This window comes from Pelmatolapia mariae, linkage group LG7 (genome assembly GCF_036321145.2).
Source record: "Pelmatolapia mariae isolate MD_Pm_ZW linkage group LG7, Pm_UMD_F_2, whole genome shotgun sequence".
NCBI classification, from domain to species: Eukaryota; Metazoa; Chordata; class Actinopteri; order Cichliformes; family Cichlidae; genus Pelmatolapia; species Pelmatolapia mariae.
In genome coordinates this window covers 26160001-26187547 of record NC_086233.1, presented here as the reverse complement: position 1 = coordinate 26187547, position 27547 = coordinate 26160001, and the positions used below count along the sequence as shown (strand labels likewise).

At 39.7% G+C, this 27547-nt stretch overlaps 1 protein-coding gene across 2 annotated transcripts in view; it reads left to right on the top strand.

Moving 5' to 3' along the window:
- The first annotated feature begins 9480 nt into the window (after window positions 1-9480).
- The window catches only part of ulk1b (unc-51 like autophagy activating kinase 1), a 25215-nt gene continuing 7148 nt past the window's right edge, over window positions 9481-27547 (top strand). The window contains exons 1-19 of one of the 2 annotated variants that reach the window (XM_063478676.1): window positions 9481-10132; window positions 11736-11828; window positions 12175-12216; window positions 15199-15231; window positions 16602-16638; window positions 17999-18172; window positions 20599-20672; window positions 20934-21035; window positions 22237-22295; window positions 22656-22738; window positions 22903-22953; window positions 23310-23401; window positions 23718-23883; window positions 24076-24127; window positions 24341-24427; window positions 25537-25668; window positions 25797-25954; window positions 26931-27190; window positions 27327-27532. In XM_063478676.1, coding sequence (XP_063334746.1) covers window positions 10043-10132; window positions 11736-11828; window positions 12175-12216; window positions 15199-15231; window positions 16602-16638; window positions 17999-18172; window positions 20599-20672; window positions 20934-21035; window positions 22237-22295; window positions 22656-22738; window positions 22903-22953; window positions 23310-23401; window positions 23718-23883; window positions 24076-24127; window positions 24341-24427; window positions 25537-25668; window positions 25797-25954; window positions 26931-27190; window positions 27327-27532 — 1991 coding nt within the window. In that variant the 5' untranslated portion in view covers window positions 9481-10042. Of the gene's footprint in view, window positions 10133-11735; window positions 11829-12174; window positions 12217-15198; window positions 15232-16601; window positions 16639-17998; window positions 18173-20598; window positions 20673-20933; window positions 21036-22236; window positions 22296-22655; window positions 22739-22902; window positions 22954-23309; window positions 23402-23717; window positions 23884-24072; window positions 24128-24340; window positions 24428-25536; window positions 25669-25796; window positions 25955-26930; window positions 27191-27326; window positions 27533-27547 lie in introns of both variants that reach the window. The other variant, XM_063478675.1, reaches the window with a different exon arrangement.

Genomic DNA, 27547 nt, shown 5'->3' with positions numbered 1-27547 from the left:
GATATGTCTCACTTTATCTGGATGTTTTTCCACAAGAAAAAATAAAATAAAATAAACAATTTACAGAAACACCAACACACCAATGGAGGGATGAAACACCGTCCTAGATATCATTTTGATAAAAGCGTATACTGTAACTGTGAGATTAATCGGCTAAGAATCCAAACAACTACGAATACATTACATCATCTCTGTCTGATGTCTGTGGCCCCGCAACCCAGACAGTTGTTAAATTCACACATTTCGAGACACCACGCTAAGTTGAAATGCAATGTGGACGAACTGATCTGTGGAATTAAACAGCGTGTGTATATGTAATTGAGTGTGTCCACCATGTAAAACTGTTCCTGCAGTCGCTGCACTGTGGAGAAGTGATCCTGTTAACGGGCTTGGCTCTCAGCTGATGCATGGCATTGCAGTTCAGGGGGAGAAAAAAAGAAAGAGCCTCAAAAGGAGCTGGCTCAAGCTTGCATGGTGTGAGGGAGAGAGAGAGGGAGTCATTTGGCAGACCTGTCAGGCTGGGCTGTGGCAGCCCTCTGCTGTCACATTCCACTATAGGTCATATTGAATTCAGCTCCCACACAAGCCGGGGGAAATGGCAGGAAGGAAGGATGCAGCCATTCATTTCTGCAAAGTCCGAAGTTTGAGAAGAAGCGCCGTCACCGCTGCTGATGTGTGGTGTGACAAAATGACAGAGTGGCACTTGGGAGACTTCACCTCAACTTCGCTGGTGTTTGTGGATGAGAAAATTAGCAATGCGTGAAGACACACTGTCGTATAAGTAGTCTGAGCACAAAAGTCTCAGATGGGTGAGTAACAAAGCGAGAATAGTTTGTGTTTTGTTAGTTTTGCCTTTGGATAAAACTAATGACAGTATTTTTATATTTATTCTGCCACAGTTACTTTTAAGAGAAAAGCAGAGCATATATTAAGGTCTGAGCACAAAAAAATAATAATAAGAAGAAGATACAAAAGCAGTGAAAGAGAGAAGAGACACATAGCCCTAGTAATTCTGAACAATCAGTCTGGACTTGCTCTCATGAAAAATTACACATTTTCAAGGAATGACTGTGAGATTTAAAACAGGTGCAGAGTCATAGGGGCTCATTATTACATTCAATATAAACCTTCTCATCTGTTTACATACAGTAAGGGTAAATGGTTTGAATGTGTCTGAGCATGTACCGTTGTGAAAAAGGGTATGTATCAGTCAAATGCTGCTATCATGAGGGAGTGTGAGCACCTCTGTAAAAGCACAGGTTTTGGCAGTTTGCTCTTCTGGAGCATTCAGGTGTGTTAACACAATGCCACAATCCTTCCAGGTGTGGACATCCCAGCAAATTCACTCCAAGGCCAAACCGTGCAATGGTCACAGAAACTGCAAAAAAAACAAAAAAGAAAAAACACTTGCCTAGTTACGTTTATGAACGTATATTTAGAAAAAAGACTGAACAAGTGTGGCTTGTTTGTAAGGTGCAAGAAAAGAAGAAGAAAACAACAAGACTTCTTGAAAAAGTTCCTTTGGAAACCAAGGTGGAGATGTTTGGTCATATTTGGAGAAACACCTCATAACAACTGTTATGCATGGTGGTAGATGGGTGATGATTTAGGATTGTTTTACTGCCACAGGACCCGGACACCTTGCAGTCATTGAGTCGACCGTGAACTCCTCTTATACCAAAGTGTTCTAGAGTCAAAACTGAGGCCATCTGTCTGACAGCTAAACCTTGGCTGAAATCGGGTCACGCGGCAGGACAATGATTCTGACCACAGCAGAAAAATCTACAACAGAATGGCTGAAAAAAGAAAAGAATCAAAGTGTTGCAAAGTCCTGACCTTAACCTGATTACAATGCTGTCGTGGAACTTTAAGAGAGCTGTGTATAAACAAAGCCCACAAATCTCAATGAACCAAAGCTGCAAAGAAGAGCGGGTCAGAATTCTTCCACAATAATAAAGTCATACAGCAAACAAACTACAAACTACTGAATCATGTATTGTACCTTGTTTTTCACAGTACTGCAGAGGATCCTGTGAAAATGTTGTTTCATATAATCACTGCAGTCGGTTAGTTGGCCATTTTTTGTACTGGGCACACTGTGAACTGTCAGAGCTGATCACATGGCACAAAATGAATGATGCTGTGTTTTTTAGATGGATTTAATATTGTGTCGCTGGTGACGTTCATGACATGTCAGCTCTTTAATTCGGCTCAACCCATCCATATCACTGAGTGCTTAGATAATGAGATGAATGTTGTATTTTGTTGAGGGTGACACGAATCCATCAGGTTTCTTAGTAAATCCAGCATGCACAGTACTTGGACCCTACTACACAGAAGCCAACATAAACAGTGAATGACTTCTGGAACGTGATGCTATAGAAAAGCTTTACATGCAGCCCGCGAATACCAAAGTCTCACTTGGGTCACTCACTTCTAATAGACTGTATTGAATTTCCTTCAGATTCTCAGTTTAATTATGTGGCCTAACCTATTGGCAGGGATCACAAACTCGAGCACAGCTTTGCAGTATGCAGACAAAACTGTTATGCTGATCAAGTGCGTAGTGGTAGCAGAGATGGATTTAAAAAACCGGTGACCTTCACAGCAAAATTGCAAGCTATCCATCTGTGTGAAAGGTTGAAGAGATGAGCGAGACACAGTGCACATCACCTGATGTTAGCTAAGTGAGGAGAGAGCTTGGCAGAAGCACCTGTCCTCTGGCATACAGTCAAGGGAGCATCATGTTAGTCATATTGTGTGATACTGTTAATAAACAAAGGTGTGTACAGCTCCGTATTTCCCAGTCAGAAAAGGAAAGAAAGAAAACATACAGATATGGGAGATATGTGCATTTGTTATTTATAAGATCACAGCTAGCATGGTACACAATCACACAGTTATTTCTTTCAACTAGTAGAAATGATATGGACTAAAGGCCTAAGTGACACCCTTATCCTAAACCTCTAAAGGTAATGCAAAAAATTTAAGAAAAAAACAGGATGTACTTCTGCATTAGAAGCAACTATCTTAGGACACTTCCTACTCAGAAGTCTTTTCTTTAGTCAGAGTGAACACCTGAAGGCCTGTGTGCAGAACCCTAATGTGGGCCAAGAAGAACCAATCAATCATTCTGTGGGAACCACAGAGCATGCTAAAATATTCAAAAAGAGAGCAAATCCCCGCCGAGGCAACACCTGCGATGGTGGCTGGTGGGTTGCGTGCAGAGAGATACATCAGCTGTCTTGTACATCCAATCTTCTCTGTCACAGTAAAAATACACTAAAGGGGGAGCCGAGTCAAAACTGAATTAAGATTTTCCTTTAAAAAAAAAAAAAGCAGCATGAACCCAGCTCCAGCGTGCTGTCAGGGGTGCATCATTATGCAGACCTGTACATCTCTGTGAATGTAGATTGTTTTTTTGGCTCAGGAAAACCACCATGACTAATTAATGATTTCATGCAACAGCACTGTTGCAGAGTGCTGCAGTAACATTATACAGTAACCGGCTGATATCTAGCCAAAACACGTTATAAGTTTTTCCCTAGGAAATGAAAATAAATAAAAAAAATCTTTTAAATAAAAAAAAATTAAAAAAAAAAAAAAACCAACAACATTATTTCTACTATTTCACAATTTTTCTCCACTTCAGCCACCCAAGAGCCATTTTAACAACTTGTTGTTATTTCGTAATAGTGCTATTGACAGCATTTGCTAAGTGAGTGTTGCCATAGATTATTCCACATAAAATAAATGGTAGGAATAAAATATGACTTTGTCCTGATGTTTTTGTGGAGATGCACGAAATATTAAAATACTGGTCTTTTTTTTCTTTTTTTTTACAGTCCTCTACTGCCCTCCTCTGGTAGTTACAAATATGCCTCCATCAACCCCAACACAGATGTATCACTCTGTGCGGTCTGGGTCCATCCATTTTTTGATCTTGGCTGAAACTGGGTGACCCAGAGTGCTGACCGGTTGCCAGTCCATCACAAACAGAAAAAGAGACTATAACTATTCAACCTCACATCCACACCTAAGGTTGATGTGTAATAAGATAAGAAAAACTACGATTATTTTTTTATTATTTATTTTTTTGAAGATTTTTTTTTGTTTAAATGTGGGTACTCTCTGGGTACTCTGGCTTCCTCCCAGAGTCCAAAGACATGTGTGTAAGGATAGCTGCTGGCTCTGAATTGACCACAGCTGTGAATGCAAGTGTGAATGATTGTCTGTCTCTCTGTGTTAGCCCCATGATAGACTGGCAACCTGTCCAGTGCTTCACCCACACGTTGCCCCATGACAGTTTGAATCAGATGTTAAAGTGTAATGGACAGTACAGGGCCTTTATTGTGCTGTAAGTGAAAACTATTATCCTGTTAACACAATGTCTTTTGGACAGATGAGGACAAAGCGGAGATATTTGGTCACAATGCTCAGCGTCATATTTGGAGAAAACCAACACAAACATTTCATATCACCTGTAGGGCATGGTGGAGGAGGGGGTGATGATTTGGGCTTGTTTTGCAGCCACAGGGTCTGAGCACCCTGCAGTCACTGGCTCAACCATGAACTCTTCTATATACCAAATTATTCTAGAGTCAAATGTGAAGCTGTCAGCCTGACAGCTAAAGCCAAAGCACAGCAGCAAATCTACAACAGAAAAGAGACAAAATGACTCTTGCTGTAATGCAATGACCCAGTCGAAGTCCAGACCTCAACCTGATTAAAATTCTGTACTGAGGCCTTAAGACAGCTGTGCATAAACAAATGCCCACAAATCTCAATGAACCAACGGAAAATTGTAAAGATGCGTGGGGCAAAATTCCTCCAGGGGAATATGAGAGTGTAATAAAGTCATGTGTAAACAGTTGCTTCAAGTTATTGCAGCTAAAGTTGCTTTTACAAGCTACTGAAGCATGGGCCTGCATAGAGCCCTGTGAAAGCTGCCTTATTCATATTACTTTAAAGAATTGGTCACCGTCCTTTGTGTCCTCTAGATCATTCTCTAGAAACCTCATATTTCATTTTGTACTTTTTGCATTTATTTCTTATGATTTCAATATTTTTTGGTCTTTTATTTGGCCTGAAGGCAAAATCACTGCTGAAAGGTATATACAGGTTTTAAAACAGTGTATGCTTCCATCCAGATAATGTCTTTTTCATGGAAGTCATTGCAAATTTCACCTTAGACGAAGTGTCATATCACATTTGCCAAAAACATCTCAATGATCCCCAGAGTTTTTGGGAAAATATTCTGTGGTCTTACAAGATAAAGGTTGAAGTATTTGAAGGTTTGAGTCCTGTTAGTGTTTTATAAACAGAACATCATACCAACAGTCACACATGGCGGTGGTAGTGTGAGGATCTGGAGCTCCTTTGCTGCTGGACAACTTGCTGTAATTGATGGAACCATGAATTCTGCTCTCTCCCAGTTCTTTGTCTCAATTTTTGCCCTGAAGCTCAAGAGGACTTGGGTAATGCAGCAGGACAATGATACAAAAAACACCAGCAAGTCCACGTCTGAATGGCTCAGGAAAAACAAAAGGAAGGGTTTGGAGTGGTCTAGTAAAAGTCTTAAATTAAATTGAGATGCATGACCTTAAACAGGCCGTTCATGTTCAAAAACCCTCCAATGTGGTTGAATTCAAACAATTTTGCAAAGATGAGTGACACAAAATTTCTCCACAGCAATGTGAGCAACTCGTCATCAGTTATTTTAAACACTTGATTGCAGGTCCTGTTGCCAAGGGTGGCACAATCAGTTATTAAGTTTAGGGGGCATTTACTTTTTCACACAGGGCCAGGTAGCTTTGGATTGGTTTGTCCCCTTAATAAATTAAACAATAATTTAAAAGCTGCCTTTTGCATTGACTCTGGGTTTTTTTATGTACTTAATGAATCATTTAGTGAATCATTTCAATGTAAGCAGCTATCTCCTGGAAGTTTTCAGTCTTTTGAATATGTGGCTTTACAGCTAAAGGCCCCATCCAAAGTTGTGTTTCTTAATGTTTACAGGCCTCCCAAATACTGCACAGACTTTTTTAATGATCTCAGTGAACTGCTGTCTGTGATCTGTGTTGATTTCGACTGTGTAATTATTGTTGGGGATTTTAACATCCATGTGGACAACCCTCAGGACAAAGGGACTAAAGACCTGAGTAACACTCTGGGCAACTTTGGGCTGACTCAGCATGTAACAGAGGCCACACATAATAGAGGACACACTCTTGACCTACTGATCTCCAAGGGCCTGAGCATTTCAAAGGTTACTGTGTCTGATGTGGGCCTGTCTGATCATTACTGTGTTTTCTTTGAAAGTAAAATCTCAGCCCACACAAATATATCAACAGCAGTGATCACAAAACGGTGTATAACTGAACACAGTAGTGAGATCTTTAACCAGGTCTTCCCATTAACACCTGACCTGTCCAGAGGTTCAGTCAATGAGCTCGTCACTAGCTTCAATGCTAAAATGTTAAATGTAATGGACACTATTGCTCCCATTAAGGTGAAGGTTATCTCTGGAAGGAAAAAGTCTCCATGGAGAAACTCCACACTGGTGAAAAATGAAAAAAGAGAGTGTAGGAAAGCTGAGCGCAGATGGAGAAAAACAAACCTCCAGGTTCATTATGACATCTATAAAGAGAAACTTCACAATTATAATTTACAACTGAGGAGTGCAAGGAGGTCCTACTTCTCTGACATCATCACCAAAAACAGTCATAACGCTCGGGTCTTATTTTCTACAGTTGACAGACTAACAAACCCTCCTGTGTCAGTGGCAGCTGAACTTCATTCGACCATGGCCTGCAATGACTTTGCCAAATTCTTCACAGAAAAAATCCAAAAGATTAGACAAGCAATTGGTACATCAACAGCAGATCCAGGATATGTACTGTGTCCACCAAAAAACTGTTTAAACACCATCAAACAGTTTCACCCTATTAACAGCAAAGACCTGGAGGACATCTTAGGCCAACTGAACTCCTCCTCTTGCTGTTTAGATGTCCTGCCAACAAGTTTTTTCAAAAAGGTCTCAAAGACTTTGGAGTCAGACCTGTTACAGATCGTAAACTTTTCTTTAATGTCAGGTGTGTTTCCAGAATCACTAAAAACTGCTGTAATTAAACCTCTACTGAAAAAGGACAATCTTGACAAGACACAAATGAATAACTACAGGCCGATCTCAAATCTCCCATTTTTAAGTAAGATCATTGAAAAAGCAGTTTCTCAACAGCTCAATTACTTCTTAACACAGAATAACTGCTATGATGCCTTCCAGTCAGGTTTTAGACAGAACCACAGCACTGAAACCGCTCTGACCAAAGTGTTTAATGACATATGTCTGAATACAGACAGTGGAAAAATGTCAGTCTTAGTTTTACTGGATCTCAGTGCAGCATTTGATACAGTTGACCACAACATATTTATTACTCAAACGACTGGAGAACTGGGCAGGTCTTTCAGGAACTGTACTAAACTGGTTCAAAACATACTTAGAAAACAGGAAATACTTTGTATCAATAGGTAACTTCACATCTGAGCAGACAAGTATCACATGTGGAGTTCCCCAAGGTTCCATCTTGGGACCCCTTCTGTTTAACATCTACATGCTCCCACTGGCACAGATTATAAAGAACAACAAAATAAACTATCATAGCTATGCAGATGACACACAAATATATATCACAATGTCACCAGGAGACCGAGGCCCTGTACAGGCTCTTGGTAAATGCATTGAGGAAATTAATGACTGGTTGTGCCACAATTTTCTCCAGCTAAACAAAAACAAAACTGAAGTAATAGTCTTTGGAGCCAAAGAAAAACGATTACAGGTCACCAGAGAACTTCAATCTATACACCTAAAAACCACCAACCAGGCGAGAAATTTGGGTGTAGTGATGGATGCAGACCTAAACTTAGAAAAACACATTAAGACAATAACAAAATCAGCTTACTATCACCTCAAGAATATTTCAAGGATAAAAGATCTGATGTCTCAACAGGACCTGGAAAAACTAGTCCATGCATTCATCTTTAGTAGGCTTGATTACTGTAACAGCATCTTTACAGGTCTACCTAAAAAATCAGTCAGACAACTACAGCTCATTCAGAACTCTGCTGCTAGAGTCCTCACTAAGACCAAAAAAGTGGACCACATCAGTCCAGCTCTGAGGTCTTTACACTGGCTGCCTGTCCGTCAGAGGATAGACTTTAAAGTTCTGATGCTGGTCTATATCTGAATGGTTTAGGACCAAAATACATCAGTGACCTCCTGACCCAGTATGAACCTTCCAGATCCCTCAGGTCATCTGGATCCGGTTTTTTATCAGTTCCCAGAGTCAGAACCAGACACGGAGAAGCTGCATTCAGCTTTTATGCTCCATATATCTGGAACAAACTCCCAGAAAGCCTCAGATCAGCTGAAACACTCAGTTTATTTAAATCCAGGTTGAAGACTCACCTGTTCTCAGCTGCTTTTGAATAAAGCACCAAATCCACACTTTTAAGCTTAAATTTCAAAACTTACATTTTAACTACTGATTTTATCTACTGTCCTGATTTTATCTACTGTTTTGATTTTTGATTTTATATACTGTTTTGTTTGTTTGTTTGTTTGTGTTTGTTTGCTTGTTTGCTTGTCTTAATCAATTTCAAATCATGCTTTTTATTTGTTTTTTGTTTTTAATGTCTCTGTAAAGCACTTTGAATCACCTTGTTGTTGAATTGTGCTATATAAATAAACTTGCCTTGCCTTGCCTTACTTATTTTTATCTGAAAAACGTAAATGTTACACAGTTTCCATGGTATTGTATTGTAGGATTCTAGCTGCTCAACAGTCCTGGGTTGTCACTGTCCAGTTTTTAGCTTCATGCACTAAATATGTACCCTTCTATTACGAAGCCATGCTGTTGTAATGAATGCAGTATGTGCAGCATTCAGAGGGATGCTGCATCCCCTCGGCCTTTTTTTTTTTTAGAAATATTTCAAAATGATTTAATTTTGGTCTTAAAACTTACAAAATTTCTCACTTTAACATTTGATATGTTTCATCATGATCTAATGAGGAAAAAACATGGGTTTGTGACATTTGCAAATATTCGCATGTTCTATTTATTTCTATTTGGCACAGGATTCTAATGAAGACCATGATTTAATAAAAAAATACCTCATAATATTTTTTTTCTTTAAAGATTTTTGATTGCCATTTTTCCGTGTGAAATAACTAAGTAAACAAAGGCTTTAGTGGACCTGTCTTTCTCTCGTTTTCTGCTTCGGCCTATTTTTCCAGCGTACACATTAGCACGCATCCGCACATAATATCCAGTTATCTGACGCATTGTTTTATACTGAGACGAAGCGTCGTCTTTTTCCAGTCTGATCTTGTTTAATAAAGTTAAAGCAAATCTACTCTTTCATTTTAGGGACGCTCCGTGACGTCAAACCCACGGCTTTAATCGCAATGCGCATGCGCTTTGTTTCAGAAGCTAGACTGCATTCGACGGCACGAGCGATGTTGTGACTTCAGCGAGTCAGCTGCTAATTGCAGTGCATTAAGGGGGGTTAGCAATGGTCTCTGCTATTTAGACCTGTTTTCTTCTTTTGAGTTTAATGCCGGGGCTCGTTTCGCCTGTATGGACGCTTAGGCGACAGAAGTCAGGACCTCCTGTATATAAACAAAACGCAGCGAGCTGCTTTTTAAGGTGGCACCACCGAGACAGCAGCTAGGAAAGTCGTTCGTTAAGTTAGCTAACTTCATGTTGGCCGCACTGTCAAAGATGGAGCTTGCTTCACGGCTTTGTCAGAAGTAACACGATTTAAATAAAAATAAAACTTCAAAACGTATCTGTGTTAACATGAGAGAAGAGGCCGGTTTGAAAGGTAGGCAGCCTATGGCAAGAGAAAGAGGGGGTGAACGTCGCTGCAGCTGGCCCCAGTTGACAGAGGAGAAAGGACTCTCTAACAAAAAGGGTGACCTGAGGTCTCCTGGTCATCTGTCCAGGTCTTAGTAGTGTAAAAATAAAGACTTTGGCTCGACATGGAGACGGTGGGGAAATTTGAGTTCAGTCGGAAGGACCTGATAGGACATGGCGCATTTGCTGTGGTCTTTAAAGGTAGACACCGAGAGGTGAGTATTACCCCTTTGCAAGTTTATAATACGTTTTATTGCTGCTATAAACAAATCAGTTGTCTTTTTTTAAGGCAGATTTGTTGCGCTGTTAAATGTAGGTCGCCATCTGGTGTAGTTGTTGTCATTGTACGCCCTTAAGAGGCCTATTCTCACATACAGGATGTTCCTTGAAATAACAAAGCAATATTTAAAAAAAATGTTGAAATACTTTATTTAAATACTTGCGACACATTTTATGAAAGCATGCCTGGTTATTGTGTGACCTTTATTTTTGTGGCTGGCTTGTGGTGCAGATGTTGTGTGTCAGCGTCGCTAATGTAAATATAGGCCACCAGACACGTATTGTTTTCCTTAGAAAGCTCCACACTGAGGCCAAATAGACATGTTCAAACATGTACTACACCCAGAATGGATGGATATGAAATGGAAATGCTCCATCCTGAGACATGTAATCCACTCAGGGGATCATGTGGGCCTGAAGCATCTATGTTGCTTCTTTACTACATTGGCAGACAGATCATTTCACCCCGTTAGAGGTCTTCGCTCTCAGACTGCGGACTTGCTTGTTTTTCCTAGGATATTTAAAAGTAGAATGGGAGCCTTCATCTTTCGGGCCACTCTTCTGTGGAACCAGCTTCCAGTTTGGATTCAGGAGACCGATACTATCTCTACTTTTAAGACTAGGCTTAAAACTTTTCTTTTTGATAAAGCGTATAGTTAGGGCTGGATCAAGTGGACCTGAATCCTAAGATAAGCTAAAACTTATTGATCCTACAGCAGGGAAATTTGTGCGTTACCACAGCTCAGGTACAGATAGCAGAAGAACACAAAGTTATGCTGCTATATGTCTAGGCTGCTGGGGGATTCCCATAATGCATTTAATTATCTGTTGTTAATATTTGGCTCTCGTCAACAGCGTGTACTTTTCCTGTCCTCCTCTCCTCACCCCAGCCGGATGCAGCAGATGGCTGCCCCTCCCTGAGCCTGGTCCTTTCAGACCAGGAAGTTTCTTCCTGTTAAAGGGGAGTTTTTCCTTCCCACTGTTGCCAAATCTCTTGCTTATAGGGGATCATATGATTATTGGGGTTTTCTGTTTTCTTTGTGTTATTGTTTGGTCTTTACCTTGCAATATAAAGAGACTTGAGGCAACTGTTGTTGTGATTTGGTGCTATATAAATAAAATTGAAGTGAACAGAATAATTTTCATCCGCTGTTTTCAGTGCATTTTACAATACAGGTAGTGAACTGCCTATAATTTTGCTGGAAGGTCAGAAAATCCACTGCCAAGGTCACTGCAGTGATTTATATGAAATATGGTGCATGGGAGTCTGCTTTAAAAAGAGAAGAAAACCCTTAGCAATCAGACCTTCTGGCTGTTTACACTCTCAGCAAGTCATTTCCTTGTAGGCCAACACTCCATGGTAGTCAACAAACAAATATGCTATAGTGTGACACTTTACATTTCCTTTTACCAAACCATACATTTGACAGATGGCAGTGCAGTGAGACAAAGTGCAGACACTTTCTGACATTCGAGCACACCTCATTCTCTGCAGTGTTTTATTTCTTTCATCAAATGACTTGAGTTTCTGTGCTCCAGAAACATGACTGGGAGGTGGCAGTAAAATGCATCAACAAGAAGAACCTAGCCAAATCTCAGACTCTGCTGGGGAAAGAGATCAAAATACTGAAGGTAAGTCAAGTTCAGAGAGAGACAAAAGAACACCCCCTGCCTAGTGTTCAACATCAGATTGATTGATGTATGTTTTCGTAGTTAAATCTGTCACCTGGCATCTGAACCTGTGGGAGCTGTGGTAATATGGTATTCACAGCTGGCCACGTGCCAGATGTGTTAGTGAAATATGAGGAGTGGTTATCTCGGCATGATTGTCTTACTAAACGCAGAGTTTGTTATAGTGAAAATGAGTACTCAGAAGCTTCTCACAGACTACAAGAATGCCCTGACCTGAACAAGCTTGTAAAGAGAAATGCAATGATGATAACGATATGTGACCTGAAGTATTTTGTCTTTTCTGTAGGAACTCAAGCATGAGAACATTGTTGCTTTACTGGACTTTCAGGTATGTAGCATCACATTCACAAGTGTCAAAATCACATGTTAAGGTTTCTCATTTTTCCCTGTTAGACAGCAGCTGAAAAGCGGAGCAGATGGGCTGCTGGATGTGGCTTTTCCACATGACCCACTTGTGTTTCATGCAGTTTGCACAGTTATGGCTTACCTATTTGTTAAATGAGGCTTTCCAACATTTGCTTGTTTTAAAACTGTTTGTTTCTGCTCTGGCTACTCTGGTTTTGTGGCCCGTTGAACTTGGCCAACCCTTCTAGTGCTTAAATTCTCTCTGCTGCTGCGTGGCCTGTTCTTGATGACCTCTTTTTATTAAGTCTTTCTTTGAAGTGTAGTAATTTAAGTTGTGCTTGTTGGCAGAAACAAGTTGATCAGGGCACAGGCTACTGTGTTAATGCTTCTTTACCAGTTGTTCATGGTTAGAGAAGCAGATATCTTGGCTCACCATAATAAACAAAAGGTGTTGCGTTTTTAATCAGAGTCCACACTCTCAGTAATGTCTCTGCCATGGCAGCACCTGCTAGTTAGTTTAGACATAATGTCCCTTACTTCCCCACACAAACTCTTATCTGAACTCACCAGGTGTTTCTTCTGTCTTTGTAGTTCTTGATTAACAAACTGCCATCTGGTTAAAAAAAAACAAAAAAACATCAAATGTGCAAATTCTGCTAATTTCAAAGGCTGCGTTGTTCTTGCAGACAAACAGCAGCTAGCTGATGCTGTGTCTTTGAAGAAACTGGTCTGGAACAAATCTCTTAAAAATGTTTGTAATTTTAAAAAGTTGCATAGAAGTTTTGAAGGTTTCATTGTGATCTGCTTATTTATTTTTAAATGAAATGTGAATCCTTGACTCTAAGAACTGAGATGAGATCCTCCTTCTCTGTTGTGTGAAGAGAAAATGAAAACTGTGCACATATTGAAAGTTTCATTAGCGGACTGGGGGTTTGAACTATCATTCTCTGCCCATATCGGTTAAGCTTGACAGCTTACTCATAATGGAAGAACAGTGTTGCATGCTATCATATGCGCTGCTTGCTGCTTACACACTAAAGCACAATCCCCTTGTTGTTTTGCTGAAATAATTAGCAACAATCATTTCTCTGTACATGCAGAACCTTAAAAAAATACCCTGCTCTCTCTTTATCGTTTGTGCTGGCTGGGGCTAGTTGGAGCTGGGCTCTAAGATTACAGGTTTGTTGTGGCACAGCAGCCGACAGTGCTGATCTTCTTAGCTGGCGATCCATCCATCTATCTAATTAGGTCATAAAGAAACTGACACCAAACCAAGCTCTGGAAACCAGCAATGAAAGGGACTGAAGATGGGTTTGCAAGTCAAATATTTGTGTATTGTAGGCTTCCAATTTTGAAGGGTTAGTGTTACTCATCTGGGTCCAGACCTTTGAATCTGTTTGCTGTACTCAGATCGACTGATCTGTCTTGATATTAAACCATTGTCTGACAGTTGAAAAAGTCAACTAGCCAGTCAGAGCCATGGCCACGAATAACACCATTGTCAAGATCTTCTCAAGCTGTACATCTAGTGACATATAGAAAATGAAACCCTTTCACCTGCTGTCAGCGTACGACTGAATATTTGCTAAAGAATTCAGACTCATTCAAATGGGGTCAAGTTGGCAATCGCATGCAATCTGTTTCTGATAATAAAGCGATTAGTTGAAATTGAAGCTGAAGTTCACACGAAGTATTTTGATTCAGAGTCCAACCAGAGTCTCACAGATGTGAAAAAGAAATCTAGAAATTTTATTGAACTGCCAAATGACAGCCTTGCTTTTATTTGGAAATATAACCAGTTGGCAATCAGCTGAGCCAAATCCAAAGTCCAGTTTTCACTCGAGTGTGACTGAGTCATTATAACCCAGGACATAGTTCAGATTTTTTTTTTTTTTTATTGTAAGCTATTACAGTGCCATGGCCATCCGCAACAACACCAAACCTCTTATTTAACTATTTCATTCAATGTTATTTACCTAGCTTAGTGTTTCCCCACCGCCCCTAAACTCACTGGCTGCTTGTGTTTGGCCGTCCATCTTTAATAAAGCCAACGACAACTATTCAGAAAGCCTGACTCAGCTGAACTTTATAAAACAGTCTGGCCTCTGACTGCTGGCTTTAGTGAGATACTGAATCGAGGTCAGAGAGAGACAACAGTCGTCTGTTGCCATGAGATAAGAGAGGTTTTTGAAATGGGCTTGACTATCCTTCACAGAGTTTTCTTTTTTTTTTTTTTTTTTTTAATAAGTTTTGGACTGTTTCCAAAGTGCACAATAGATGTTTGAGTTTCTGTGGTTCTAAATTCTCAGTAAGGAATAATTTCTAAATTATCCATTATTTGTTTTTTATCTTGGTGTTGATGTGAGAAAATATGACTCGCTTGTTACTGATTCACACTTGTCGCCCGTTGCTTTGTTAATGTTGCTGAGGACAGAGTCCACCTTCTCTGTTAGTATTTTTTTTATTGTTGTTTTTTGCCTTTTAAGGATGCATTAATTGAATTTTTGGGTGGTATATAATATCATTTGGCCAATAGCCAGTGCCTTTTTTGTCTTTGTTTTGTTTGGTATTTATTTCCACTTGGATTCCTAATTTCTGATGGCAGACATACAATTCAAGTTTTTTTTAATCCACGCCACCTCCATATTTATTGTGTAAGAAACAAAGAAAAAAAGAAAACAGGTGTTTAAGGGGTATCAGTTGGTTCTGCCTATACAGTCCTAGTGTTTTAATCCTCCTCCCATTGTGCAACTTTTATAGACTTGTCAGTATCTGTATCTGGATTTTAGCCGCTTATTTTCACTTTTCTGCAGCTGTTTAAGCTGCTTGATATTTCTAGTCTAAGTCACCTCTTTAGCTTGCTTTAACATGAGTGGTGTGTACAGGAACCATCTGTTCCTTCTGCTTTGTCTGCCACTGGCATGTGTATGTTTACCCCCACTCTTCTTATCTCCCTTCTCTTTAGGAAACTGCCAGCTCAGTGTACCTGGTAATGGAGGTAAGCTTGCTGGGATGTTTGGCTTTGTTTGCTCAGCGCTGTATTGTCTGAACTCTAACAGGGCTAAAATTAGCTGTCTCCTCAGGCATCTGTGGGGGGGTTAAATGGCTAACAGCCAGTACTCTTTTTGCTGTGATTTGATGCTGTTGTCCTGATTATGAATTAGAGGGGAAAAAGTCCATAAATGGAGGGAGTTGTGTTCTCAAATCTAGGTAATGTTTTTTTTGGGGGGGTTTGCTTTTGATGCTCATACTCTTGTTTTGTGCATTTTAAATAATTTCTTCAAGGGAACATGCCAGACTCTGTTTTATCAATGTAAATTTTGTTTATAGTATTTGTTAAAGCAATTAAAAATTGCTTGCTATTTTTTTAAATGTATGTTGTAAAAATACATATACACTCACTAAACTCTTTATTAGGTACACCTTGCTAGTACCAGGTTCGATCTCTGACTTCTTTGACTTAAGAACTGGCTCAGATCTCGGTGGCATAGATTCAAGAGGGTTGAATCTATGCCACCGATATATCGACTTGATATCATCACACAGATGCTGCTGATTTTTTGTGGATTCATGCTTTCATGTTGTTTACACCAAATTCTGAACCTACCATCTGACTGTTGCAGCAGAAATCAAGACTCATCAGCTCCGGAAACATTTTTCCAGTTATCTGTTGTCCCAGTATCCTGTTTCTTAGCTGACTGGAGTGGCACCCAGTGTGGTCTTCTGCTTCTGTAGTCCACCTTTTTCAAGGTTCGACATATGCATTCAGAGGTTCAGGAAGGCATTTTACGTGGAGAACTGCCGCTCGCTGAATATTTACTTTTTTGTGGACTACTCTCTGTGGTCAGATGATCAGGTGTACCTAACAAAGTGGCTAGTGAGTGTACATGACATTGACAGCCAGGCAGAAGAACTTTGGATTTCTTAGCCTCATTTTAATCTTCTGCTGTCAAATGTGTTCTGTCATGTACTATGCTATTAAAATAAAAATATACAATTGCGGTCTAGATTTATACCACAAGTCAAAAGCAGATTTCTTTATGCTGATCTGTGTGTCTGAGAGATTAAACTACTTGTGAGGCAGCATTTTACAGCCTCACCTGTCACAGCCCGTCCTTTTCTGGGTTCATTCATATTAATGCTGGGAATGGGAACAAGGGTATAAATCTGTAAACACATCACTCTTCAGCAAATCACTCCTCTGATCTCTGCTGCTTTCTAGTTGCTTCAGAGGCTGTGTGATCTCAGAGTCTTTTTCACTGTGGTTACACCTCAGTCCTCGGTGCTACCTGTGTTTTCTAATGCTATTCCTTTTCATCTCTCTCCCCCTCCCCTTCATTCCTGCCCTGTCACTATTTTTAACCACAGTACTGCAACGGCGGCGATCTCGCTGACTACTTACACTGTAAGTGCAACAGTTTATCTACTTAGGCTCAATGTACTCAAAATGCTTCTTAATCCAAAAAATCAGTTAAATCAGGAATAAAATCTTTGCTCAAAAGTCTTTCTAGATCTAAAGCAGGCCCTGAATGCCCTTCTCTTTTATCTGAACACAACGATTATATCTGTTTCCTAGCAAGCGAGATGAAAACTAGACTTTTGGCATATTTTCATATGTATTTAATGCCGATATTTGGCATAGACATGTATTCAGGAAAGAGAGCTTAAATTTCAGAAATAAGAGAACAGCAGAGCAACCATAGAACTAAAAATGGAGTCTGCAATGATGGCCAAATCATCAATAGTCTTAATTATAACCTTAAATTAGTAAAAGCCTCCAGTAAAGCACTTTGTGACAAAACGTTTATGTTAAAGAATTTGTCAGAGTGATTTCTCAAAGGGAGGTGCTGGTTATGACAGTTATTTTTCTGTCACCTCCCAACACTCAGGTCACTCAGGTCACGTCTTTATTTTGTGAGACTTCCTTGTGACCGAAGGAAACAGGCTTTCGTGTTTAGCCCTGAAAGCAGCAGCAGATTTGGCTTGTCACTAACAGATTTGGACCTAAAAGTTTTAATAGTGCCTAAAGAATAATCAGACCAAAGACACCTCTCTGCATTGTTCTTCTGTCTTTTAATAAACACAGTACAGTGTTTGATCATATACTTAGAGCCACCTTGTGCTCACTTTTGAGACAGAATGGTAGCAAACTGGGAATTTCTCAGCACTACAGATTTTCCCAGCTTCGTCGTATCCTCACCAAACTTCTCTGGGCTTCAAATAGCCAGGACCATCAATTCATTTGTGATGTCCGTCAAACTTCCTGTAATATTGCACCCAGACTCTAAATAGAAATCCCATCCTATTCTATTAATAGCCAGCATGATTGAAAAATGGGTTTGGATCCTCTCCCCATTGTGATAAATGACCTAGACTGCTTCCAGCTCAAGGCAAATACAGCATGTCTTTAAAAGTCTGCTGGAAGGGACGTGGACATGGAGCAATTGTAGACAAGGAAGTGTCCATAACCCAATACTGTATCATTTTGAGCTGGAGACACAAAAGAGGACATGGCAGTTGGGTGATATTAGAGAACACAGGAATAAACACACGCTGCAGATAATTTAGGAAATGTATTAAAATGATCTGTTGTATAAAATCATTGTATTCCATCTATAAACTAAGAGAGATTCATTCAGCCCGTGATAGGTTTACCGATATCATCATGTTGTGTCCTCATTAAGAAAATTCTACTTGCATCGTAACCTGTAGGATTCACATCAAAGTTAGTGATTAATTGATATTTGCTTTGTGTTTTCCTGCAGCTAAGGGCACACTGAGTGAGGACACTATTCGGGTTTTCCTGCAGCAGATTGCAGGAGCCATGAGGGTCCTACAATCCAAAGGAATAATTCACAGGGACCTCAAGCCACAGAACATCCTGCTTTCTTACCCACCAGGATGCAAGTCACACTCCAACAACACCTGCATCAAGATTGGTAGGTTTGATTATGTGAGAGTCTTTAAAGCGATTATACATAGTTTGTTTTTTTTAAAGCATTTCAACACATTTAAGCTCTGTAGTATCTGTTGATTAATATGCCAAACAAGAAAAATTTTTTTTAAAGTGATGGCAAAACATTTACAAATATAAAACTTGTGGGATTTAAAGCAGCTGAACAATTTACAGGAGCAAAAAAATAATTGAATCTCATAAAGATCCTTATGGAAATTCCTACAACGTAATCAACTTTTTTATAGACAGTTTTATTGCAATGGGATCTCATAATGATTTCCCTGAGGTAATTGATTACCCCAAGCTCAGAAGGCTAAACTTGTTTGAAGAAATTGATTACATTTAGAATTTCACGTTTTACCTCTGCAGTGTTGCTATTGTTCTTCTGAGAGTGCACGCTGTTTAAAAATGCCGCAAAGCAAAGACGCTTTCTACAAGTACAAGATGCACTTGTGTCATCCAGTTTAAACTTGATTGATGTGGTAGAAGATGATATTGGTGCAACAGAAAGTAATCAATAAGTGTCTGGCTATTGGTGACTCTATTCTTAAAAACATGAAACTAGAAACCCCGGTGGACACAGTCAGAAGTATTCCAGGTGCCAGAGCACGCGACATTGAAGTAAATTTGAAATTCCTGGCTAAGACTATAGAGCTTGTGTGTAACTTTACCAAAATAATGTCATACTCTGTAGTTTTCTCTGATCCCATCCCCAGTCGGACCAAGAGTGACATGTTTAGCTGTATATCACTAATTGCTGGCTGTCTGAGTGGCGTCCAGCATACAATGTGGGCTTCATAAATAAATGGAAAACTTTCTGGGAAAAACATGGTCTTGTCAGGAGAGACAGCAGTGCACACCAGCCGTTTAAAGTCTACTCCCACAGAGGTTGATTATTTTGTTAAGTGTTACAGCTTCACTGTATACATCGCTGTAGGCAACAGATCAGAGATGCTTGATTCCCTGGTATAATTCACAATGTGCCTTAAAAGGAAATGACTTAAAAAAAAAAAAGAAGAAGAAATGGTGTTTCATTCATTTAAAGTCTCCTTGTTTTTTTATTTTCACCTTCTTTTCTCTTTCCCATCACCCCAACCAGTCGTGGCATATGTTCTTCCCGTTAAAAGGAAATTTTTCCTTCCCGCTGTCGCCAAATGCTTGCTCATAGGAAGCTGTCTGATTGTTTGGGTGGGGCTCTAATATTGTAAGGCCGTTACCTTACAATATGAAGTGCCTTGATGTTATATAAATAAAACTAAATTGTATTAAATTGAATAATTATGAAGTATCTTTCCCAAATGAGTGAGAGCAAGTGTGTTCAGCTGTTTGGAAGCTCTACTAGTCCCTAAGCCTATTAATTTTTTCCCCTCTAGAGACTGAATGCATAGCAAAGCCACCACAATCTCAAACAAGCTGACTACACACACACGCGCGCACACACACACGCACACACACGCTGTACCTACACAAGTTTTTTTCGCAAGCGGTTTGTTGATTAGTTTAAGAGGCTGAGTGCATTTGAGACATTTCAGAGTTATTGTTTATAAAATGTATATACGGATTACAAAATTATGACTTAATAATACTACAAACAAGCAAACAAACACTTAAATGATCACACGAGGCTAGCTCCAAAAGTGAGTCGGGTCCCATCTTGAAACGCTGTCTGGTATTAGGAGCTCATCTGACTAAAGGCAAAGTTTCTGTCGCCTTTAGCCAGATTTTTATTAACACCTCTGCACTGGGTCATCATTGTGTGATGACCCAGTGCAGAGGTGTTAAAGATAAGGCCCAAGGGCCAGAACTGGCCTGCAAAAAGCCAAATGTGATTGCTTTGACTGCTAAGATGGAGACATTTACGTCAGTTTTAAAGCCTTACTGACAAAAATAAGTCTCCTGACATACTGCAACAAAGCATTTAAATAATGCATAAACAATCAAATGAAAGACACTGAGGTGTTCTCTCATTGTATTATATTAAATAACAGAAAACTTGTATAGGAATACAGTATTAGGCTATGTTTGTTCAATGTATCTATACTGTGGAAATGATAAAGTCAACAAGCCAGTGTGCTACATTGATCTTCTGTGGTTGAGAAGTGTTTTAATTACGTCATAATTCAAAGTAAACTCCAGTGTGATGATACTAAATTTCCATGAGCTTAACTAAATCATAAGCTCGTGAAGACTCGCCCATTATCGCTCAAGTATTGCATATTCTTTTGTTTGTTTTGCTAATCTGTTTTTCCATTTTTCTCTTATTTAAATGATTTTTTTTTTGCCACAGTGTAAATATTATGAAGGTACACCTGGATTCCTTTCTGGCACCAAATATTTACTCATCCTCCTCTTTTCCCTTCTTTTCTTTATCCCCGCCGTTCCTTCCCTCCTGGACGTTTATGTCCACAGCGGACTTTGGCTTTGCGAGGTACCTTCAGAACAACATGATGGCAGCCACGCTCTGTGGATCCCCTATGTACATGGTAAGCACAGTTTGGGTGATTTTTACTGATGAAATGGAAATAACTGTTTAAATGTGAATAAATGTTTCAGTTGGCAGATTCAAATATGATGATTTTAGCTGTTTGAGATTGCAGTCCTATTCATTCATTTATTTGTTACATTTTTAACTAAATGCGATTTGTAAAACAATACAGGGATGAATATAATATCAATTTAATAATCAATTGTCCCTCAAAGTTTTAAAATTGATCTCACCTCCCCTTTTTAATTTTTCTCACCAGGCTCCTGAAGTAATTATGTCCCAAAACTATGATGCCAAGGCTGACTTGTGGAGTATAGGAACAATAGTGTTTCAGTGCCTGACTGGAAAAGCTCCTTTTCAGGTAAAATAAAAGTTTACACTATCCAGAATGATTCTTGGCAATAGAAGATCCAAGCCGGGGGGTGGGGCACGTATTTTTTCCTTTTCTTTTTTTTCCCCCCTTTCCAGAATTCTGAGAAAAAAGTCAGAATTCTGACTTTAATCTCAGAATTTTGAGAAACGAATTCTGTAAGAAAAAAAAAAAAAAAAGTCGGAATGCTGAATTCTGACTTTTTTTTCTCAGAATTCTGGAAAAGAAGATGTGTTCACTTTTTTTTTTTTTTTCCTCCGGTGGCCCAAATCCTCTTCCGTAACAAGAAAACTTGAAGTCAAACTAGTATTTGGTGTGTCCACTCTGCGCCCTTAAGAGAGCTCCAGTTTTAGGCTTTTCTAAACTGTTATGTTGGTGCATATCATCTATTTCAAGACCTTCAGATAATCTTTTTGCTGAAGATTGTTATTTAGGACTGCATGTTTTGGACCACTGACATGTTGAACTTTGAACTTTAAGACTGAAACCAGGTACATGCATCCCTGATGATAGGATGTGATAGGAGATGGATAAAAACCTCAAATCAAAAGTGCCTGAAACATTGGAATATCAGCTCATTGTGAGGATGTGATAACTAGCACACAAATTAGAAAATATTTTTGCTTTTGTCATTTGCTCCAAATCTGTGGGCATTCTTGCAATAGCAGTACAGACTGCATACCAGCAGGGACAAAACAACAACTCCAGCATTGTGACTTCTTTATATTCTTTGTCTTTGGCAGCTACAGTCCTGCACTGCTTCTCTCTACTGAATTCCTTATAACTGCTCTAACATCACACATTTAAAAAAACAAAAATCTCCCTTTTGTTTTTCCTCAGCCTGTATCGGGCTAAATGTAGATTAAAGATGCCAAATGTGGACGTTGACAATGGTGTTAAAATGAAGCGTAATATAGCAAAACCTGTTACGTGTTCTTCCTCAACTGATCCAGCAGCATTTTTAAATTACCAGCTGTGTTTTCCTTGTTCTCTGATATGTGTACATAAAAGTTGTTACTCAAGTAAATGGAGTGTGTTGTTTGCAGTGCAGTGACAAAACCTGATATAATAAAAATGTATACAGCAATGCACTAGAATAGTGTAATCGTGTAATTACTCTGTGTGTATATGCATACTCTTACAGACTTTCTTATGTTTTTCCAATATATCTGTGACTTTTTGCCATCTTCAGGCCAGCAGTCCCCAAGATCTCCGGCTGTTCTATGAAAAAAACAAGAATCTCAGCCCTAAGTAAGAAATTATGTTGAAAAAAAATGATGAAAAATGATGTCCTAGTTTTCTGCATTTATTATAAAGGTATTTCTTAGAATATAAGTATTGTTTGGATTTTTAGTGCAGAACCAATCTGGAAGTTGTGGCTTATTAAGATGCCATATTGTAGGTCAGCTTATCAAAGACCTGGAAAAAAGACATAAATCATTAATTTATTCTTGTTTGCTAATACACATAAATTGCCTCAGAAATGTCTTAATCTAGAAAATCTATAAAGAGTGAAGCGGGTGGAGTTGAAGGTTTTGCTGTATGTAGAGTTGCGACCTTTTAATCATTTGCATGAAGCAAAGACTGATTGTTGTTGTATTTGTTTTACAGCATTCCCAGAGAGACTTCAAGCCACCTGAGGCAGCTGCTGCTGGGTCTGCTGCAGCGCAACCACAAAGACCGCATGGACTTTGGTCAGAAAATGTTTAACGTTCATTCATACTCTACATATTTCACTCGTGCATGTTTGGATCAAACTTTGTTTATGCAAAAGATGTTGTTACAGTTTCTTAGTTTGTTGCATGCAGAAGAAAACTGTAAACTTCCTCTCATTAATTATATTTATTCTCCCTGGTAGATGACTTTTTTTGTCATCCTTTCCTGGAGGCTAGCTCATCTGTGAAAAAGAGTAAGTAAGAATAAACAGCACTACTTCCTTAGTTAGGTTTAACCCTTGTGTTGTCCTCGGGTCAAAAATGACCCCTAGGTGTATGGCAAACAAGTGTATGGGAATCCCGAGGACATTATAAGGGCTAATATAGATACAAATACAAAATATGTTCCATTTGCTTCAATAGAAAATATAACCCTAAAAATAAAACAAGGTGGCTGAAGTAATGTTTACAGGATGAGATCTGATAGTCAGGCCAGTCACTTAAAGATAGAACGGGTGTTATAACACCTTGGAAGTCCTGTGTACTTTAATTCTGAACACACAAAGTTTCTGTTTTCAGAAACTAACAACTGTGTTGAATTTCATTTCAGCAACTCCTACTGTGACCATGACTTGTTTGCCCAGCTCTGCATCAGCCAGCTCTTGTAGCAGCTCTTCCACGTCTCACCTCGCCTCACCACCGGTTTGTGTTTGTTATTTCTTATATTTCCTCCAGCATTTCCCCTAGAGAGAGGGGACGAGCACGAACACCAAAAGTTCCCCAAAGAAGCCAAAAACTTTTTTTAAATTTATCGTTTTTTTTATGTGCACTAATTTCCCAAAGCGGCGACCTCTGAAGGAAAACAGAGATTTTTGTATTTACTTTTTTTTGATGAGTGTAAAGTTTTATTTGCATTCATAGAAGCAACAACTTTTTCACCTTTCCCTTCTCTGATGACTGATTTATACGTTCCTCCTCTGTGTTTAATATGCCACCTTCTGTCTCCCTGTCTCTGTAGCAGTCGCTTGCTGAGATTCAGCAGTTGCGAGCCAAAGCTCTGGCCTCTCCCACCCAGGAGGCCACTGGTTTTCTCCTTAAGGACTCGTCTGGAGGTGGCGGCAGCAGCAAGAACTCCTCCTCCTGTGACACAGATGACTTTGTGATAGTGCCTGCTCACTTCACCAGTAAGAAAACTTTTCTTTTTCATCGAGTCCCTGCATAAGCATTACATGGAGCTCTACATAATTCAGTAGACTTGAATTCATCTTGTAGCCTTTTTTCTTTCCATAGACTGACTTTTATATTGCATTTCTCAAGCTGAAGTGATGTGCTCTGAGGCTGTTCAAGTTTATAACAGTTTTGTTTTTGTTCAGCAGGTGAGCTGACAAGTGAGAGTAAAGTGCTGCAGGACAGCCTAATGAACAGCGGGTGAGAAGCAAAAGCTAGTTATTCATTAATAACCAGCACAGCGGCTGATATGTTAATTAAATGCACTTGTTTGGCACTGTTACAGAATCGGGCTTATAAAGGAAGATAAATTATATTAGTAATCACACTTATATTAGCTGTGAAAGTGTACGCCGTCTAAATAGTTCATGAATAACGTTGTGATGGTCTTATTCTCTTCTCCACTTTAATTAGCTCTCTTTTAGCTTCTGCTGGTCTGTGTAGCCAAGCCAAAACACCGCCGCACTCGCCTTCCTACAGTGGATCACCAAGTCCTGTCAGGTAACTGCACACAGCCAAATCTTTTCTTATGGTGGTAAATGTGGGGGAGTTAATTAGTTGATCTCCTGATGAATTTGCAAGTTTGCTCACTTGCAATGATATTAACAGTCTCTAATTTTTATTGTAGTTTAATTTTAAAGGAGGGAGACAGAATGTCGACCAAAAATTCAAAAAACACATTATTAAAAATAGGTTTAAGTGGATTTGTGTGTCACTGAATGGAATAAGAAAAACTTGACTTGATGGAGAAACCCTTGTTGGAAAGCACAGCGGCAAGAAGTTTCTTGCAGTTGGTCAGCAGGTTTGAAATGATCAACTTTGGTCCACTCCTCTTTACAGAAATTCTCTAAATCCTCCAGGTTGCTTGGCAACTCGAAGCTTCAGCTCTATCCACAGATTTTTCTAAAGGACTGAGGTCTGGAGACTAGCTGGGCCACTCCATCACCTAACCCTCTGGAGTTAGGTCTGGTTGAATTGGCTGTTTTTGACCACCTTTGATTTTAACTTTATATTTTTCTTTTGAAAACTGTTTACCCTCCTTTGTTTGGTTTCAATGTTTTTAGCACAACCTCACGTCTGGCTTCATAGTAATTTTTGCGATACATTCAAATAGTTAGACTAATAGCTGAAACTACCTTCAAAATTAGAGACTGTGTATTTTTTTGTAAGTGAACAAATTCAACAGAATATCAAGTAATTATTTCCCCTATTGTATAGTTACATGGTGCAAGAAAGAAACAGCTGGTAAAGTAATAAATTTTGCACTTTGGATTCAACTAAAGCACCGAAAGTTCATGCACAAAATTTCCTTCACTACAAACTGTCAGAAGTTTTTCAATTAAGTCAGTTTTATTAGTTTAACAAGCTTAATTGTCCCAGTGTTTATCTCTCTATTACATACACAGTTACTCCACAACGGTCATCTTAATCTTTTGTTTTGTGATGTTAGTCGATGTGTCGTTTGTACGTTAACATTGTATAAATTAATAAGTCACATCTGCTTCCTCTGGAAAGTGTTAACTACGCATGTGTGTACACAAGCACACGGACTGTCTCCTCTCTTATCTAACTGTTCCCTTGGCACCCTCGGTTATTCTCACTGTTGTCAGGCCCAGCGAGTTCTCGGGAAGTAGCTATGGAAACCATGGTCAGTCATTGCCTATTCCAGTCCCCACTCAGGTCCAGAATTACCAGCGCATGGAGCAAAACCTCCATCCTACCAAACAGGATGGTTCGCCACGGTCTGCATCAAGAAACACACACACACATTTATAAATATATAAACTCCACTGTTGCAAAACTAAATTTACAGGTTAGCTTTTACACTTCTTGATGGAAGTGCAGTGACTCATAAGACTCACTTCATTAGGCTGTCAACACCAGTGCGCCGCTGCAGCAGTGGAAGCTTGTTGGGCTGTGCTAGGACTGGACCTTCACCACCCTATGGGCAGGGGGCTGTCACCACCACCACTACCACCCGCAGGTTCTCCCTGGGAGGTGCCAGAACTTTGCAGCTCTCTCCTCAAGGTAACTTGAAGGCCATGCTTCACTTGCTTCTGCATCAACCTGGCTTAAAAATACGGAAGCTGTAGAGTGATAGAGTGCAAGTTTAGAGCTAACTGGTTGGTGCCAAACTCCAGTGACGATATTTGAAAGGTATTAAAACTACACCAGCCGGTCTTTTGTCTGTTTGTAACCATATTATAAATTATAGAAATGAGTTATAAGCAGATCAGGGAAAGGTTTTTTTTGGTGCAAATGATTTCTAGAGGAGCAAAAACTGTTAAGGAAATCTGAAAAGTGAGATTATTTTTCTCTCTTTGTTTGTTTTTTAAAGATCAGTTGTACTTAATGCTCCTGTCATTTATAACTTGTATAAATAACACTACTTCTGTCATTTATATAGCAGAAATTATCTGAGTTGCTTAAGCTTTTGATGCACGATGACTTGCTGACATTTTTCTTTGTTTTTGAGTATTTATAAATTGAATATGTGGGGCTTCTAAGCAGACAAAGACATTTTAAGGCATAAACTGGGGCTGTGTGAACATGCGATGAGGAGTTTTCTAACCTTTAACTGGAGGTTAAATTAAAATCCACTAACAAAAAGACCAAGCAGAGCAAATGATTATAAATTATTGAATAGTTTAACCTCTAAAATTATTATTGATTTCCAGTGGTTGGCATGAAAACTGAACTGCAGACAGAGGTGAAATACAGTGTGGTGGTGTTCTTCCTCTTGGGTTAGTGTGGTCAGAAGTTTTAAAAGTTATTGCTTGAGAAAATGAAACCGCATCACATACTTTGCTCACCAGCTGCTTTCAAGTCCTCCTCGCACAGAACCTTCTCTTCCCAGACATGTATGCTGTCGGGGGAGTTAGACAGGACTTGTCCATCTTTGCTAGCTTTGTTGTTTTCTAGGCCTGTCTGACACTTCATGTTGCATTGCCACCTGCTGTCTAGCAGCAGAAATATTCTGATCTCCTTCTGTCCCACTTTGCAGCTCTGCAGCACACTGAACCCAGGCTGAATTCTCAGCAGCAACCACAGAGGGCAGGACTTGGCACAAGGCTCAACAGTGCCCCCTGTCTGTTGGACTGTGCCACTGGTGGTGGCAGGCAAAAAATCCGAAAGCAGCACTCGGACCCTCTGGGTACTCCCTCAGCCGGACTCATGGCTGTCCGCCCCTTACACTCTTCGCCCAGACTGAGTGAGCTGATGCAGCGTAATCCTCTCCCCACTATTCTGGGCTCCCCCTCCAGGGTAGGTCTGTGTTTTGTGTGTCAAACAGAGAGAAAAATATATTTTTTCTTTATGTACGCAAGACGAGACAAAACCACCAATTGGTTTAACCCAACCTTTCTAACCTTTTTCTTCGTCATGTTTTCTCTTTGCCCAGGCCATCCCGCCATTTGAATTCCCCAAGACTCCGAGTTCTCCGAACCTGGTGACCTTCCTGACACAGCAGGGTATGGTCATAGGCTCTCCGTGCAGCAGGACTGCCCCAGCAGAGCTCAGAGACCTGGTACACCAAGCACCCACACCGGTCACCCATTCTCCTCATTGCATCCACAGACGGAATGATGATACCAAGAGCTTTGGAAGGTCGTGTTTTGTTTC